The sequence below is a fragment of the Agelaius phoeniceus genome, chromosome 5, assembly GCF_051311805.1.
Source record: "Agelaius phoeniceus isolate bAgePho1 chromosome 5, bAgePho1.hap1, whole genome shotgun sequence".
Taxonomy (NCBI): domain Eukaryota; kingdom Metazoa; phylum Chordata; class Aves; order Passeriformes; family Icteridae; genus Agelaius; species Agelaius phoeniceus.
In genome coordinates this window covers 58,626,097-58,640,250 of record NC_135269.1, presented here as the reverse complement: position 1 = coordinate 58,640,250, position 14,154 = coordinate 58,626,097, and the positions used below count along the sequence as shown (strand labels likewise).

General features: G+C 42.6%; 1 protein-coding gene across 1 annotated transcript in view; it reads left to right on the top strand.

The window, feature by feature from the left end:
- The window catches only part of ABCD2 (ATP binding cassette subfamily D member 2), a 44,065-nt gene that overhangs the window by 23,994 nt on the left and 5,917 nt on the right, over positions 1 to 14,154 (top strand). Inside the window, exons 7-9 of the mRNA XM_054631839.2 lie at positions 5,779 to 5,924; positions 13,191 to 13,275; positions 13,996 to 14,121. Of these exons, the coding sequence (XP_054487814.1) occupies positions 5,779 to 5,924; positions 13,191 to 13,275; positions 13,996 to 14,121 (357 nt within the window). The remainder of the gene's footprint in view (positions 1 to 5,778; positions 5,925 to 13,190; positions 13,276 to 13,995; positions 14,122 to 14,154) is intronic.

Sequence of the window (14,154 nt, the reverse complement as noted above, 5' to 3'; positions counted from 1 at the left end):
CCTCTGTGAAGATTAGCTGAAAAGTTTATCTTGCAGCCAGGAGTGCAGTGCAGCACAGGCCTGAAGGCCAAGCTGTATGTGCAGCACAACCCAGCACAGTGCAGCACAGGCCCATGGCCGCTCAAGGCAGCTGTTCCACAGATCACCAACTCCACAGTGCACAGCAGCTCCAGCTGGGCTCACTGCAGCTGCTTGGCCTGTGTCCTAGGACCTGTTCACTAGAGGACACCACAATGACTGCAAAGAGGGCCAGGGGTAACTAACTCAGACTTACATCAGTAACTTCTAAGTTAGATGAGTCTTCTCTGCTGACAATGCAGAGTAGTCCTCACAACACCAGGTTTTCACTTCATTGTTCTTTAGTCATTAATTATGTCATGGTTTCATGGGATAATGTAGCAGGTGGGATTTTTTTCTTCAGTTCATCATGTGTGCACCTACATAGCTTAGCTGGGAATGTGGCTTTCCCAAGAGGGAAGACTTTTCCAGGCTTGGTTATTTGCCTAATATCTTGCATTAATTATACCCTATCAATCTCAGTTTCTGCTTATTACTACAGCTCCCTTGAAGAGCCACGTCACATATCAATAATGCTTATAAAATGTCTATAATAATGTTCCATGTATCCATATACATGGTGTGTCTCTATTCTGTCTTGTTCTGTGCTGTGTAATGCAGTGTTTCACAGCAGATAAGAGAAGGAAGTCAGAGTAGTGTGTGGCTTCTCACTTGTTGGCAGGTGTTTCACTTGTGTATTGATATCACAGTGCATGGAAGAAGTTATACAATGGGCAGCTAAGCACTGTAGAGACCCAGAGCAAAACCAGCCTTTGCTCTAGAGGCTTTGCTGTCTGCACTTCCTCTTCACTGTGAAAAAAGGTGTCACTTCTCATCTACAAAATTGTGAATAGTTTGGGATCATTCTAGAAAGGGGAAACTGCCTTGCTCATTGTGTTACACTGCTGTGATAGAACTCAAACACCTCTTAGGCTGGAGTATGCCTGGTGGGACTGACAGGCTAGAACCTTGTCCAGAACAGCTCATTGTTCTTCAATTCATTGATCTTCATGATCATCCATCCAGAGAAATCCTTTTATCATCAGTACTGCCAGAGGTAATTTAAGAAAAGGAGAGTATTTCCTCCTCACTTGATTGATTCCTTGCAGGTGGTATAATTATTTCAGAATGCATTAGCTGCTAAAATTTTGTAGAAATTGTTCATGGTTTGATTTTAATTATATGTATGTTTTGTGTGTTCTCTGCCTATCACAATATACAGACTGAACTGAATAATTCTGTGAATTGCTCACCTTAAACATTTTTTGCCATCTGACCAGTTCTAGTAATATTTTGTCTATTTTCTAGGTAATAGTAAAAAATCATGAGATGAGATGATATCTGAATATGAATAGCACTTTGCTCCTAGATTGTTTTCTTGTAGAAATGTGCACAGCTTTGTTGCAAAAAAACCAAAACAAAAACAAAAAAGCCACAGACTGATTAATGTGATTTTTTTTTCAGCCTTTGATATCAGATTCTAATTATATGCATTGAGAATTCAGCCTTTCATACTGTGCATTTCATTTCCTGTTAGCTATATTCCTTGGCATTATGGTCTTTAGCTCTGGTAGGGTTTTCCGATAGGTAACTGATCTATCTGAAATATTTAGAGGATGTTTGTGGCCAGTTCTGTATGAGGGGAGAGCAAACTTCAGGGTAGGGTAGTTTAAAGACAGATAAATTATTTATGTATTTAGAACAGTTACTGAAACTTTAGCTGGCCCTAAAATCCCTTGAACTAGACACAGTTTAATAAACAAACAGCCTGTTGTGGTTTTGAAATTTTGATAAGTATTATTTATTATTTTTTAACTCTTTGATGATAGCACCTTCTGTTCAAGAGCAGTGAATACAACACTACTGAAAAAGAACTTAATTCATGTTCATTCAAGACCTTTTATTTTCTCAAATTTGTAGTGGTGGTGCCATCCTTTTTTTCTGTTTTTTTTATTAATGTCATTGAAGAGTCAAGAATTCAGTTATTTTAATTAGTAGAGGCTTTTGTTTCTTGTTGATCACTCTTGATCAAGGTTTGCTGTTGGTGAAAACTGGAATTTTTACTATTAATCTAAACCAGGAGCATTGCAATAACTGGAGTTTTGCTGAGGTAATTCCAGACAAAGTATAGCAGCTTGTAAAATTATGATCTTGGCAAGCAAGATGATAGAAAATTCAAATATGGGGGGATCCCCCAGATGTTTGAGCTTTTGGAAAATGGTCCATAATATCTATGTAGTAGATAAAGGGAGCCACCTAGAGTTAACCTATAGGAATCTCTATGTATAAATATATGTCTGATCTTGGCCACTTCCTGCAGCTTAGGTGGCAAATGGAGAGCTAAATGTTAAACCCATGAATCTCTCCTGAGAGCAAGCACCTAAATAAGATTAGAACCTCCTTTAAATGTTTTTACAACGCTACTGAAGGTTTAGGATTGTTACTGGATTTTATCTTAGAGAGCATTAGAGAAAAAAAAGACTGGAACTAAAGTCTTCCTCCTTCCAGTTGAGGACTCTGACTGCTGTAGTATATAATTAGGTTCTTTCCAGTAACTCTGTCTTTGGACACATGATTCCTGTCTCTTAACAGTAGTTTCCTTGTAAGCCATTTTTATTTTCTGCTAGTTAGTAATTGATGGGGTTTGTTACTCCACTGCAAGCTGGGCTTTTCTGTAATTTTTGCAAACTAGGTGGGGAGAGTCATGCTTGGTAGTACCTGTGTGTTTAGCTGTGAGGCCAGAAGGAAAATGCAGCTGTGCCAGGAAGCAGTGAACAGCATGGCACCCAGGTCCTGTCACAATGCATGGCACCCAGGTCCTGGCACAGGGCATGGCACCCAGGTCCTGGCACAGGGCATGGCACCCAGGTCCTGTCACAGTGCATGGCACCCAGGTCCTGTCACAGGGCATGGCACCCAGTGTCCTGGCACAGGGCATGGCACCCAGGTCCTGGCACAGGGCATGGCACCCAGGTCCTGTCACAGTGCACGGCACCCAGGTCCTGGCACAGGGCATGGCACCCAGGTCCTGTCACAGTGCATGGCACCCTGGGTCCTGTCACAGGGTATGGCACCCAGGGTCCTGGCACAATGCATGGCACCAAGTGTCCTGTCACAGGGCATGGCACCCAGGGTCCTGGCACAGGGCATGGCACCCAGGTCCTGTCACAGTGCATGGCACCCAGGGTCCTGGCACAGTGCATGGCACCCAGGTCCTGTCACAGGGCATGGCACCCAGGTCCTGGCACAGGGTATGGCACCCAGGTCCTGTCACAGTGCATGGCACCCAGGGTCCTGGCACAGTGCATGGCACCCAGGGTCCTGGCACAGTGCATGGCACCCAGGTCCTGGCACAGGGCATGGCACCCAGGTCCTGTCACAGTACATGGCACCCAGGGTCCTGTCACAGGGCATGGCACCCAGTGTCCTGTCACAGGGCATGGCACCCAGGTCCTGGCACAGTGTGTTTGAGCATCGCTTTCCCTGTTTTGCCATAGGTTAAATCTCAGAGCTCCTGGTCATTACAGGGTCATACTTTGCAAGAGTGAGGTATTAAACCCCAGGCAAATTATATGATAGGTAACTCTGTCCTCCTTGCCCTTACCTGCAGCTTCACCTAAATTACACAGCCTTACCCACTGATTTAAACCTTTCTAAGCCTAGGTGGAGTTGCTCTTCTGTCCCAGAGGTGGCAGCAGTCTGGAGCAAGTGAAGTGATTTCCACACATGCAAGAAGTCAAGCCCTTTGGGATTTTAGATGGAGAGCATTGAGGATATGTAACAGCTCATTACTTCATGAAGTTACTTAATGTTTAGAGTTGAGATTTTGCAATATCACAATTAATGTAAGTGGCTCACTGCACTTGGTGCTAGTGTTCATGCAGCGGCCCAGACCAGTGCTATTGCCACAATAAGCAGAGAGTAGAACAATGAGCAAAGAGGAGCAAGCAGTGCTTGTATTTGACTTGTGGTTCTGGTTTTGCTCCATCTGGATGCTTGCCACAACATAGAGCTGACCAAATATTTGCAAAGAGTTCAGATCCCCTGCCCTTCCCATCCTCACCCAGTTGGTGGTAAAAGTAGTTTAACCACAGGCGGGTACAGACAGTTCACCCTGGATGTTTGCAGCACTAAACCAATGCAGCTGATGCCAGCTTGCATGTGAATTTTAGTTTATATGGCAGCTTTAGTTCTCTAATCCTTCATTTGTTGCACTGTGAGTTCCTTCACATTACTCTGTAGTGTATTTTAGAGACTCTCAGATTAACAATGGATAGATCCACCCTTCTGCAGACACCTCCAAGGGAAGGGAAGAAATCTGCTGAGGTGTTACACATCTCTGCCAGGCAAAGCCTCTGCATGGCTGAGACCTTCCCACCACGTGGGGCCAGAGCTTTTTAGGGAAGAAAGCTGACTGCTTTTTAACACACTGTGAAGTTGTTGGAAGCATTTCTTGGTGGCAAGAGCAAGCTGCCTGGAAGCCTCCTCGTTGCTGGCCCAGTTTTGACTGCTCCTCTCTATCATCATCCCCTGGCACTACAGCTTTAATAAGACTAGTATTGTTTTAGCAGATGAGCCCAGAGGGAGTTGTGGAACACTTGGCACAGAAAGCAGGACAGAGTCTGGAGCCTGACTGTTCTTTGGCTCTGACTTTCCCTTTCAAACTCCAAATCCCACAGACTGTTCCTGTGGTGTTTCCAGTTTCCAAGAGCTGTGGAGACAGGATGAATATTTGTCCTTCACAAGAAATCCTTAGACCAGCAAAGGAAATGGTCAAGATGTGTCTTAGGTGGCCTTTGCTGTCTTACCCTGAATGGCCTGCTATCATTTAGAGAGCTGTGAAATTGTTCTTTCAGTTTTCTTCTTTTGAGACTAGGAGGATTTTGGGGTCCTGGGCTGTACCAGAGGCTGGGCACAGCTCATGACATTGTGGCAATTGGCCATAGCCATTCCCCAACCATGGTTGGGAACTCTGGCTTCAAATTGGAGACAGCTTGTTTGAGTAAGACAGATGGTATTACCTGGTCTGGAAATATGGTGATTAAGAAGCTGCTTCACATACAGCACAGCCTCTTACTTGGCAAAGGGAGGCTGGTGCTGGGAGGTTTAAGGTGACCAGCCCCTTTAATGTGTGCTACTTTGCAATTCAGAGGTGGTACACTGGCTTCTAGAGCCAGCTAAGTTATGCCCAATTCAAATTCTGCACTCCAGAATAATAGAGAAAGAAGGGTTTCAGTGCAGACAATGTTTTCAGTGCTCTCTTGTCTGACTTGTGTGTCTCCTGCTGCACCATGGAAATCTTTACCAGTTTGAGCTACAATGTTTTTGTTACAACTTGATCTTAACATGTGTGTTTAAATCAATTTCTAATCTCTTAAGAGTCCCAAACCTTGAATACAGGATAGCTTTGCTGATTCCAAGTGAAAGCATTCAGAATGGGTTCTGAAGTGGATATTTATTCTGCCTAATCTATCATTGTTTCCATGCTAACACTACCCTTGTTGTTACCTTTGTTGTGTAATCAACTGTTATGGAAACAATACATTGTCCCTAAGTAAGTTTAGAAAAATGTTCACCCACCATGCACCCAGTGGATAAATCCAGTTTTAGCAGCATAGTGTTTAAAGCCTTATACCTTGTTCATAGAGCATCAGCAAGATGTGTAGATGTGTTCACCTGAAGCCATCCTCAGATTACCAGTTTCCCTGTGTTGTTCCTCAGGCCCTACATGTCCATTGGAACACTACGGGATCAAGTCATCTATCCAGACTCGGTGGAAGACATGCATGAGAAAGGCTACCAAGATCAAGATCTGGAGTCTATTCTGCATATGGTTCATCTGTACCACATAGTTCAAAGAGAAGGAGGTAAATTGCATATTTTTGTTAAAAACTTGACAAATTCCATTCCTTGCATGTGTGTCTTAGTGTGACTGACCTTTACTAACTGAACTGGCAAAACTGGGTTCAGACCTTTGTAGTTGTGGGAGCTACACAGACACAGGGTTGTTGTTCCTGATGCTAACTGAGGGAGAAGAGCTGAGTGCTCCTCCCCTTCCCAGTAAATCCATGCCCAAGCTGAAGATCCTCACTATCTTGTGAGGGCCAGTCTTTTCCTGGTATTGTGGGATCACTTACCTTCCTTGATTTTCATAAAAACTGCCTTAAAACATTGTAATGTCACTGACTACATCAACTTGAAAGCATGTGAATGAGAGATTCAGATCTGCTTTCACCTCCCTAATTTGTGGGATCAGCAGAACTATGTACCTTGAAAAGGGATGTCTGAGACCACCCCGCCAGAGTGAGCAAATTAAAAATAACCAAGCAACACTGGCTGGCAGTAGAATGTTGCCATCTACTGCTTGCTGTTTCAGTTGCCATGTGTTCTCAGCGTTGTTTGTTCTCAGGGTTGGGACAGTGTGTATAGATATACTGGCACTATAAATGTCAAGATGCTAAAGGCTTCTTTTGTATCTAAGGAACTGTAGCATTTCATGGCTTTTTTTCCCCCAAGCACAGCAATAATTTTTATCCTTTTGTTCCTATCAGACACTAATCTTTAATTTCAATTTCCTCCCCATCATGATGCTTTTCAAACAGACATAGGACAAAGTTGGTAACATTTAGAGAGAAGAAAAAGGATCTTCAGATCCCTTTAAGGGGGTGTGCTGAATGTACCCTGCCTTTCTCTGCCAGCTGTCAGTGCTGGTTTTGATCAGGTACTTTGCCTTGTGTGTGCTTGGTGAGTCTCAGGATTGTTCTGACAACACAGAGTAGTGCTTCAATCACTGGGAATCTCAAGACAGTGTCTAAATTCCCATTCCTGGGTGGCAGCCTGTTGTTCTGTAAAGAGGCAGAAGCTGTCTTTTTTTTCAAAGTATGTGTAGATACTTCAGTCTTTTCTGCACATTTTAGAGTGGGAAGAAGTAATCACTTACAACAGCAATTTTATACCTAAAGATACTTCTCCACCATGGGTTAATGCTTCTTTGTTAAGAATGTAATAATGACTGTTGCAATTGAAAATGAGAATCTGCCATTATTCTGATTCATGTTATTATTCAAATCTGATCTTATAATACAGAAAAAGTAGGCAGAGCTAAGCTAAGTGACTGGAACAATTGCAGAGAAGGCCTCTCCTTCCTACACTAACACTACAACTATTCCTGTTAGTATTCCTGAGTCACTTATTTCACTGAGGTGCTCAGATTGCAGAAGAACAAGCAGGAATGTTGGATGGGCAGCTGGAGAAGGAGGAGCAGTTAAATTGTCAGTGGTAAGAAGTCACTGTGGAATGTGTGCATTCACTGTGTGCTGGTACTTGTGGTTGGACTGCACAACATGTGACCCTTGGCAGCCAAAGCCACCCCCCAGCAGTCTGTGAGTGCACATGGTTGTGGTTTCTGACCCTGCAGCTGGAGTGTGTAACTGCTGATGGGGCAGTCACTGTGCCCCATGTCCAAGATGGCTACAGTCACTGAAAGCCCAGGTTTGGATCAGCCTTGTCTGCTCTCTGTGCCAGTGAAAGTATTTATTGCTGACCCTGTTCTTGCTCTTCTGCCTGTCTGACTGCACATGCACAGCACACAATCTATTAACAAAGGCTTGAGGACACTGTTAATGTTCACTGGTGCTGTACTGAAGCTCGGGATAAGGGCACACTGTGCAGAAGTTTGCACAAACAAATACTGGGAGAAAACGTGTCTTAGGTGCTTTGTGATCTAAAGCGACAGAAGTGGGCAAAGCTGGAAAACAGGGAGAGAGATTAGCACATAGCAGGAAGTTTTCAGGTCCATAATATACTTACCTGTTCCCTTTTCTTCTTGGGCATTTACAGGAGACAAGTGCCAAGGTAGGAGCAGAGAGGAAATCTGTGACATATGATTTGACACCTTACATGGATTTCATATGCTTAGATATTTTTTAAAGCTGCCCTGAACATAAAGACTCATGTTCTGGGTTTTTTTGGAACCAGCAAGACAGAAATACTTGCTGAAAGTGAGCAGTTAAAAGTTTTTGTTTATACATAGACTAATATTTTTCACTCCAATTTTTATTTTATTCTTTTGCTTAAAATAATATTTTTAAACTAAAAATATTTTTATTAAAAATGGAACATTTTTCTTTCTGAAGTAATGAAAAATCTCATATAAACCTCTTGTGCTTTAACTGATCACAAATGTCATGTGTGTATAATCTGGTATTTTGCAGTTTTGTGTTCTGCTCCTTCTGGGCAGTTATGAAAAAACCAGGTGAAGCCAGAGGTGCAGAACTTTGACTCAAATTATTTGTTCTGGCATGATGTTACTGTTTTTAGCTGAATTACTTTCACATTGCAACAGTACAAGGATCAGTGCATTCCAAGTATTGTGTCTGATGTTGTTTCTGTTTCTGCCAATGACAGAAATTCCTCTCTTTTTCTAGCATTAAGGTTTGACCCAGTGTCTTGGTTTCAAAAGACAGGTGTCTGCTAAGGAAGGCAGGAGCCTCCCCCGAAATGGAAACTGTAAACCCCCTCCCTCCAAATTGCTATAAATTTTTAATTAAGGGGATCTCAGGCAAAAAATATGGGAGCAGGAATAACAGTTCTTTATTAGGGAAGAAAATAAAAAGATAAAATAACCCATGCAGTAAACCAAAACAGCACTGACAGAGTCAGAACACAACCTGACACCCTGTGGGTCAGGGTGTTGGTAGCAGTCCAGTTGGAATTGTGGCTGCAGTCCTCCTGGAGTGTCAGGGGTGGTTCTGCTGGAGCAGGGATCCTGTAGAAAGGGTGGAGTCTTCCTCTGAAGATCCAGTGGAAGAGGCAGCTGTTCCTCTGAAAATCCAGTGGAGAAGCTGTGCTGGTGTTCCAGAACCTTGAGATTATACCCAGGTAGGAATGCTTGGCTCCTGCCTTCAGGTGGAGCATCTCACAATGGTATGCTGTAGTTCTTATCAGTCATGCAGTGACATTCAATAGCCTGTTATCAGCAGATGTCTACCTGGAGGGAGGATTGGTTATGGAAGAGATAAGGAAAACTGCCCACTTAACAGAAGACAACTGCCATACAAATGGAATACATCTTGCCTTGCAATCTGGGACACCCAGTTAGAAGGAAGTAAAATAGCCCAATTTGGCATTTAGCTTCTGTGTTACCCTCATTAAACATTTTTTAGTTGGCATCAACAGAATACACCAAATGCACCAAAACAACAATCCCCCTCCCCAGCACCGCTGTTCTGGATGCCCCTGAGCCCAAGCCCTTGAAGAACCCAGTGCAGTGGCTGTTGGCAGTACCCCCCTTGCTGCTGGGGGCAGACCTCCCTTTCCACACTAATGTTTTTCTCACCACCTGGTTATTAGATGAATGCTCTTTTGTTAGTTACCTTTTTATTATCTGTAAGGTGCCCCCATCAACACCTGTAAAGTTGTTAGCTCTACAATAATAGCTCTGGAGCCATAATTTCATACAAAGTGAAAGTTGTATTCAGCGTGTGTGGTGAAAAAGCATGTCCAGAAATGGGGGCTAAAAGCATGCAGGCATGCAGATATGCAGTACCTACACATAAAGTAGTTCTTCTGACCTGCTTTGAAAATCTGTGAATATTTAACAAGTGTCAGTGGAGAGGCAGCCCTGGGCTGCTGACAGCCTGTCACAGCAGAGGAGCCATGAGGCCGTGAGCTGTGCCGTGCATGCGTGACTGGGCCTGTCCGGTTGGGGCTGATGACATTACTGAGCAAGTTCAACCTGTTTATGGTTTCTCAGCACCCCAGATTATAATTATTCCTCATTATTTTGTGCATTTGTCATATCTTTGGGTGTTGTCCAGGGAGCTTTTGTGCTAGGCCGTGGATAAACAGATGGACAAGCCCATTTCCTCTCTCTGAGATTATTTCACCTGATCTCTTTAGCCCTGGATTTGCTTTTGTTACTGGTACCAGCAGGCTCTGGAGAGCTCTGCCAGCTTTTCCAGTGGCTCTGAAATCCAGAGACACAAATCCCTGCAGTGTCCTACTGAGCTGGGGCTCATGGAATCCATGGTCTCTTTGTTCCTTGCTCAGCTCCGGGTTGGCCTTGCATATTCATCCTGCACAGCACTGGGCTCTCTTTACATACACAGTGAAAAGGCTTCCAGCCCAAAAGCTCAGCAGGGGTGGACTCTCTGGCTGTGATCTGCTGTGTTAGCCTTTCTTCTGTCCTTCAGTCCATGTCTGATAAGGTGCTTTGGAATGTAGATCTGAAAAAGGAACTTTTAAGCTTATCTTTTCATGGCAGCTGAATGCTCATTCTTGCATGAAAATGCAAGGATTCACAAGGATGGAGGATGCAGAGAACTGTGGATCCCAGAAGTAACCCATTTGGGTTTTGCCAGATGCAGCTTGCATTTTCCTTCAGAAAACTGAGATTAAAGGAATTATAAAAGAAGCCATGCAAGAAAATGAAATGCTGCTATCCTGAGGCTATCACTAGTTTTTGCAGGCAGCTGTATGCATTTCTGTTGCTGTTACTGTGCCCCAGCACATTTAACATGCTCTTTGTCTTACTGGCTGCAAAAGCCATAACCAGAAGGTGGGCTAGGAATTTGGACTCTGAAAGCCAGGATTGTGCTTGCACTTACTGAGAGGTTTGTGCTGCTTTCATGGGCGAGCCATTTCATTTCTTCATTTCTGAAGTGGATGTAGTTATGGGTGACCTAAGCCACTGACTTGGCTGTTATTTCCAGAATACTTAAGTACCTTCACTGACCTGTGCCATGTCAGCAGGAAGAAACAGGAGACAAGTAGGTGCACTATTGTTCACAGACAGGGGGGCCTCAGTTTAGCGTGAGTTACTCTGCTTAAGTGTTCAGATGAAATTATTTAGACATTAGAAAAGAGTTTTTTAAAGGGATAATATAAAATTGCACACTTCCTTATCTGTTCTTTGAGGCATTCCATGTGGAAAATAGGAGAGTTCAGGGAGGGTGCCAGGCAGGAGGAGACAAGATGCACATGTCATACTCAGTTAGAATGTAAGTTGAAGTAACCACAGAGATGACCATTGTATCCTGGTAAATGAAGGTTAAATCTTACACCTTTAGAGTAAATAATAGAATTATTCTGCTGACAAGAGGATGCTTCTTTTTGAACTTCATTCCCTTTTTTGTCTTTTAATAAGCCTTTATAAACCAGCTGATCAGGAAGAAACTGTATGAGCACAGGCACTGCTCCCCCAGGCACATGTGCACACATGCACACCCACCCACACCCCAGCTCAGATCCAGGTCCTGAAGCTTGTCTGTATTCTCAGCTTAAAAATAACAGAACATAAGCAGCACCTTGAATGATGTCTTTAGAAGCATAGTTGTTTCTATGGCTTTTGTGAAGAACCATTCCCATCCCTTGCCAGAAGCCTTGCCAAAAGAGAGTGCTCCAGGTGTTTTGCAGTGCTTTTTGGAAGCTCAGGGTGTTGGTGGAAGAGCACTCCAGCTCTCTGTGAGGCCCCAGCACTGGGACTGCTCAGCAATAGCAGCCTGTGTGTATCTGTTCCCTTTACCAGAGAGCATACAAATGGTGATTCAGTTAATCACTACACAGTTCCAGCTTTGCTGGGAGCCTGCTGAGAAAGCACTTTATGTGCTCCTGGGAGGGTACCCACTGGCATCCTTAAACAAGAATGGAAGGAAAACGGGGGAAAATTATAGGATCACTAAAGGTGATGTATTTCTTGCATATGCCTGTTGTTGGAATCTAACTTTATAAATATTTCTATAAAAATCATTATATTATATATTATAATTTCAAGAGCAAAATCTTGAAATGTAGTCTCTATCATTATCAGTTACTGGTTTTGGTCACACAGCCCCCCCTCAGATGTTTCACTGATGTTTTGTTCAGTCCTGCCAAGCCCTGGTATAGCACCAAGCACAGGCAGAGCAGTACCAAGCCTCCTGCACCTTCACAAGCCCCATTGTCTCATATTTGTTCAGGTATCAGAAATAACACAGCCCACTCCCCTTGCTTTACCCTATGTTGTCTTTTCTGGCAAATATTTATTTTAAGTTTGGCAGTGGCAGAAAGGGGGGTTTGACTGTGTTATTAACTTTTTAGTTACAGTATTTCTGGGGCTGATCTGAAGAAATGTTCTCTTCCTCTCAGCCCCGCTTCAGCTGCTTGCCTCATGAATAGATGATCTGTTGAGAAAAATGTCTTATCAGATTTTTTTGCTACATCCACACTGTTCTTTTTGAAAACTCATCTATTTTGCTACTCTATCCATCTGGATTGTTTGAATGAAAACTTATTTTCAGTAAGTTTTTTTTTGCTACTCTATCCATCTGAATTGTTTGAATGAAAACTTATTTTCAGTAAGTTTTCAGTAAGTTTTTTTTTTCTGTAGGAGGAATTAATCATGCCCAAGTACTCACAGAACAGTAGTCTGCTGTAAGATCACAGTTAAAATGCTTCATGTTTCCGTTGCATGTACCTGAAAGTGATAAAGAAATAAATCAGTTAGAGACCATGCAGAATATTAAATAAGGATACCCCATGTTATAGCAGTGGTGGGTTATTTTTAAATACAAGGTATTAGGAAATTTTTGTAGAAGATTCTTCTGCCTGACTGCAGTTTTCCTGCCTGTCTGTGCTCATGGATACATCCCTGTGTCTGCAGTTGTGTTTCTGTTGGGTTTGCTGACAGTTTTCTTTGCCTACAGTAGTGAGTGCAGTCTGACACTGCTCTTTATTTTTTACGCTTTATTTGTTTTACTTTACTTTTAAATTTCCCCTCATACCTTTCAAGAAAAAACAGTAAATTGTTCCATGAAACAAGTATGACAGAATAAAATTACTAGTTACATACAAGTCAAAGAGTTTTTTTCAAAGAGGTGGTAAGTAAAGTTTTTTGAAAATATCTATATGACCAAAAAGTCTAAATTCCACTTTCAAATTTGTCATGATATAAGGGACATTTTTCCAGTTGATTGCCAGTGGATAGGCATTGAGGTATTTCAGATTATGTGATTCAGTAGCCTGAGCTGTCTCTTCTGCAGTTGAAATGCTCTTTATGATTCTGGTTACAGATTGCAGAAGTGCTGCAATTGAAGCTGCATTTCTTACATAAACTTATATTGTCCTGACTCATTTTGTTTGCATTTTTTTTAAAGGCTGGGATGCTATCATGGATTGGAAAGATGTCTTATCAGGAGGAGAAAAACAAAGGATGGGCATGGCCCGGATGTTTTACCACAAGTAAGTGTTATGGTTCATTCCTTAAGAAGCATTTGAAAATGAGAAGGAGCTTTGCAGATCCTGTTACAGTTTGAGCAGTGGTAGACTATAATCTGCATGCAATATGCAGCATTGTCTAGCATAGGACCTGCTTAAATCTTGTTGTTTATTCATTCAAGCTCTGTCTTTGGTTTGGATAATGCTTCTTAAGCTTTGCTTTTGGCAACATAGCATTACCTTTTTCAGATATTTCCTTCTGTAAGATCTCAGGCACAAGCATCTTCCCTCCTACAAATGTTCCCAAAGTGTGATGGACTGTTGCAAGAAGCTCTTGGAGTTTGAAAGCCAAGCTCCTTAACCTTTTTTGATTTTGGGGACTGCAACCACATAAAGGCAGCCCAGTCCTTACATAGCAGTGGATAGGAAGCTTCAAGTTGGCTTTAGCTACTGCATGACTTGATGAGTACAAAATAATACTAGGTCAGACTAGGACACAGAAGTTAGATCACTGTGTACTCAAATGGGACAGGAAATAAACCCCATTTTTCCTGGAAGTTGTCTTTTCACCTGAATAATGCATGGAAACTTCATGTTGTTTCTAGCCAGCTTCCAGCTGTAAATAAGGGACAGCTGTCTGGCAAAAATAGCTCTCTACTTCCTGTTGTTCTTTCAATTAAACCTTGTACATGGGAGTACTGTCCAAAACCTAGAAGAATAATATTCTTTATCTACTTTTAAAAGGCCAAAATATGCATTGCTGGATGAATGTACGAGTGCTGTAAGCATTGATGTTGAAGGAAAGATATTCCAAGCTGCAAAAGCTGCTGGGATATCCCTGCTTTCCATAACACACAGACCTTCTCTTTGGTAAGTACATTCAGGGCTTTATCATGGTCCTTG